This window comes from Lemur catta, chromosome 7 (assembly GCF_020740605.2).
Source record: "Lemur catta isolate mLemCat1 chromosome 7, mLemCat1.pri, whole genome shotgun sequence".
NCBI classification, from domain to species: domain Eukaryota; kingdom Metazoa; phylum Chordata; class Mammalia; order Primates; family Lemuridae; genus Lemur; species Lemur catta.
The window spans coordinates 23,265,585-23,269,911 of NC_059134.1; the positions used below are offsets into that span (position 1 = coordinate 23,265,585).

General features: G+C 43.4%; 1 protein-coding gene across 1 annotated transcript; it reads right to left on the reverse strand.

Moving 5' to 3' along the window:
• Nucleotides 1-613: 613 nt before the first annotated feature.
• Nucleotides 614-1,056, reverse strand: LOC123641568 (dynein light chain roadblock-type 1-like). The gene has a single exon (XM_045556446.1). The coding sequence runs from the start codon at nucleotides 1,013-1,015 to the stop codon at nucleotides 725-727; it is 291 nt and encodes a 96-aa protein (XP_045412402.1). The 5' UTR covers nucleotides 1,016-1,056; the 3' UTR covers nucleotides 614-724.
• Between the last annotated feature and the right edge of the window lie 3,271 nt (nucleotides 1,057-4,327).

The window sequence follows — 4,327 nt, forward strand, 5'->3', positions numbered from 1 at the left end:
GTTTGGCGTTAAGGCAAAGCTGAGAAGGTGGTAAGGGAGTGAGCCACAAGAGTAGCTGGGGGAAGAGATTTCTGAGCAGGGGGAACTGCAAATGCAAAAGCTCTGAGGCTGGTGAATGTTAGAGCCAGTGGGGGTATTTGAGATCTGCTAGTCCCACTCTCAGTTACAAATGGGGAAACATGTTCAACCAGAGAGGGAAGGGACCCTACAGTTGCATAGGAAGTTAAGGACCAGTGAGCACTCTGCTGCCCAGGGCCCTGAACTCCCCAGCCAGTGCTCTTTGCACTGTGGTCTGCTGCCTCTCCTGAACAAAACGGTGACTTCTGTGGTCCAGACTGCAGGGTATTTGCTCAATAGAGATCAGTTAATTGAGATGTTATCACCCACCTTATTGCTTTATATTGCAAACAACTCTGAAGAATTTTTTTTTAAGCATTTCAGTTATTTTTAGTTAAAGAAAAACAGCTTTTTCCAAGGGCAACAAAGTGAACTGAAGGTCAGAAGGAAGCTGGATGTGAGCTTCTCACAAGCTCTTGCTCCAAAACCTGGAAGTGAGGAAAGAAGGCCCTCCTGGGAACTCTGGGGAGACTGGCACAGAGGGGGAATCCATGGTCACTGGATTGATCTGAGGTGATTTCCACATGCCAGTCTGATGACATGATCAACATTATTATTCTTGGGGGGCATTAAATTAAGGAATGACACAAGGAGCCAAGAGAATGGCTTATTTGGTTGGATTCTGAATCGCAATCAGGAAATAGTCTTTATCTGGTGCAACTATAATTTCATTTTTCTTGGAGTGAATCTGAAGAAAGGTGAGGTCATTCTGAGGGTCAATTTCATGCACAGTGCTCCGTGCTTTCAAGACAAAGTTGTGCATGAGGTTGGCGTGCTGTGTGGTGGTGGGATTGTTCATGGTGCTCTTGATGGGAATGACTTCTGTGTTCACCAGGATGATTCCCTGCACTCCTTTCTGGCTCTGAAGTCGCTTCAGTGTCTCCTCCACCTCTGCCATTTTGGACCGATTCAGTAGCTCTGCGTCGCCGACTCGCAGCCCAGTCCCCAGCCTGCCTGCGTCTGCCAACTCTGAAGAATTAGTTAGAGATAATTTAGCAATCAGATACCTACTTTCACCGCTCCATTAAACTATTCTCAAAAGTCACCAGTGATTTGCCACTTAGAAAATGTTCTCATTCTGTATTTCTGTCACATTGGATAGTGAACCATTTTTTCTCAACCCTTCTCTTGGCTCTTGTGTTACTGTATCCCTGATTTTCAATTTACTCTGATCATTCCTTATTTGGAATCTCTGCCTTCTCCCTCTTCCTTAAATGTATTTCCAAAAGTTCTGCTTTCAGACATTTCTCTGTATTGGATTCTTTGGCATCTTACTGTCACGTGGGACTAACTCCCAGACCTGTATCTCTAATTTCTGTAAGTGAGGGCAAGTAAGATATTTTAAGAATTTGGAGACTCAGATTGGCAAACAACTCAAACTATAAAGGTACAATGCTTTGAATAGACTTCTCATGTCCAAGTAGTCTACCCTAAGAGATTGTCTATAGATGTGTTTCCAACTGACTTGGGAATCTGAGTTTACCAGGCAACCTTCTGATTTACCATCTGGTCTTTTGAATGGACTTCCCCAGGGGTAGGTGTGCTCTGTGAAGGTGAACCCCAGTGTCAGGTTCATTTTTCCATTGTGAAGGAAAAAAATGGCACTCTGGTTTATTACTGAGTCTCTTGTGTGTTTGGTGAGGCAATCTCCAAGACTCCAACCAATTACCAGGAAGTGATAACCCGAGTTTCTGAATCTGTAAAGACTGAGGGCCAGGTGCCAGACTGGGATAACCCAGCTAAGGTACTTTCGCCTGCCCTTCCAGGGCCTGGCATTCTTCACTTTCATACCATTCTCTTAAAGTATTTCTCAACTCCATTCTCACTTCCTAAAGCTTGTGGGGATGGGAGCTTACGTCTAGTTAACTTTGTCTTACCCCACAGCCCCTAGCGTGTGGTACATGATTAATAAAATCTGTTATAAGGTCACCCTCTGCAGATGCTTATGAATCTTCATACATCTTAGATCAAGCCCTGTTAGGACAGTAAAGGGTAACAGGGTATGGGAATGGTCCTGCTGCCAGGCCAGGGGAGGTGAGGCAGTCAAAGTGGCAGCCCAAGAATGTGCAAATTCAGTTCAAAGCCATGAGAATAAAATTTAAGCAGAAAGCTTGATGATTGTGTTCAAAAAGGATAGTGCTTTGTGAGGGCATGCCTCCTAGTTCATAGTTCTAGCATGTTAAATACAGCCATGTTTAGTCAGACCCGTGAACATACGGGCGGGTATGGCATGTGCGTCTGCGCTGTGATGAGTGAGTGGAGGATGTGAGGTCAGTGTTGGGAATAAGCACGAAGCGCAGTTGACTTGGCTAACTGAAAGCTTTAATGATGGTAACGCTTTTGTTGTTACAACATTGTCAGTGTATTTCCTTCTTTGTATACCTGGGGTACGTGGCTGTTGCACTGCAGGGAATGGTGCCTCTGCTTAAATTTTTAGGGCAGTAGTGTTTAAGGCTTTATTTTTTTAAACATTTTTATACACTCCTTTTTAAGGAAAATGGCAGTGTTTTCATCTGTTCCAAGAAAAGAGTCAGTGCTTATCCTGTGTGTTCACCTCCGAGTTTAGTATTGGCGCCTCCAGTGCTTCAGTTTTTCTAGTCTGTAAAATGGGAATAAGGACATTTACTTTGTAGCGTTTTTGTGAGGACTGAGTTAATTGTGAAGTGCTTTTGTAGGCACTTTTTTATAATCCTCACAAAAATTCTGAAGTGTCTCTGTTTCTGCTTTAAATATTAATAATTTCTGGGAAAAAGTAGATTTCAATAAGCACAATTATCCCCATTTTACAAGTGAGGAAATAGTCTCAGAGAGGTTGGTAACTTGCAGAAGGTAGCAGAGCTTCTAAGAGGCAGGCTTCAGTCCTAGGCCAGTCTGACTTTGGAACCTGAGCTCTTGAATATTTTGAGCTTGAATCCATAATTACTGTTTTTGTTTTATTAGATGGCATCTGGTCCTACTTAACTGCCCTGTGAGGTAGAGTTGAGACATGTTGGGTCTTGTTAGGCTAAGGGACTGGGTAGGATGGGGAGTGGTGGAACTGAAGAAGACGAATGGGTGAGAGATAGGTTGATGGGGGTCAGGAGGGCTATACTAGCAATATTCACTAGAGCAGAAATGGGAGACTTTCTGAATGCTTGCTGACACCGGGGTGGAGGCAGGGCTGCGCGGTGCAGTTTGAGATACACCCAATGGGACTAGAAGCCAAGGCAGCCTTGTGTGTGGGGCACCTATAGGGCCCTCCAGCTGGAGAAGCCCTATCCTCTCAGTCCAGTATCCCCCTCTCACAAGCCCTCTGAGACCCAGCCTGCTTTCCTTTCTGGACCTGGGCTGCAACCACTCAGTATAGCTCAGTGGTTAAATGTTCATGCTTCAAGGCAGTGATCTCCAAGCCTGTTTTGTATTATATTAGTAAAGAATTGTTTGAACATGTATCCCAAGATACATATATTCATAAAGTATAACTATGCCTACTTGACTAATACTTTAAAACAGTGACAAAAAATCTAACATGATGAAATGAAAATATAAGATCTAGCACCCCACTTTGCTAGCCTTTGCTCCCAAGAGTCATGTTCTGACTGTGTGAAGTCAAGCAAAGTCATTAACCTCTCCAAGCTTCTGTTTTCTCATCTGGAAAATACGATAATAAAACTATCTGGGAATTGTGAGGGTTAAATGAAATAATTTAGGTAAAGCTCTTAACTCCTATCCACCCAAGAAAAAAGTCTTCACCCCTCTCCAAACCTTGAACATTAGAATTCATTCTCTCTAGTTTCCCTCTTTTGCTGTGCTGGAAATACATCCAGGTTCTTTTCACTGGAAAGACTTTACATAGTTTCCTTCAAGAGTTAACTAGGGGCTACCGGTAATATCAAACGTGGGGAAGTTACATAGGTTTTGGAAACCACATTTTTCACTGTAATTATGTTGGGTTTGGAGTTCCTGACTTCCTCTCTTGAATGGTACCTGGAAGCCTCTTAGAGCAAATGCCCGCCCCCAAGGTACCTATGCTATAAAAATAACATACAGTACTGATAATTTTGTGCCAAACACTGCTAAGCACTTTGCACAGTGATTATTTCAGTCCTCTAACCATTGTGAGTCAGGTGCCATTATTATCCTAATTTGGGTAACTTGCTCGAGCTCGTGCAGCTAGTAAGTTAGGGAACCAATATTCAAACTCAGGTACGCGGCAACTCCACAGCCTGCG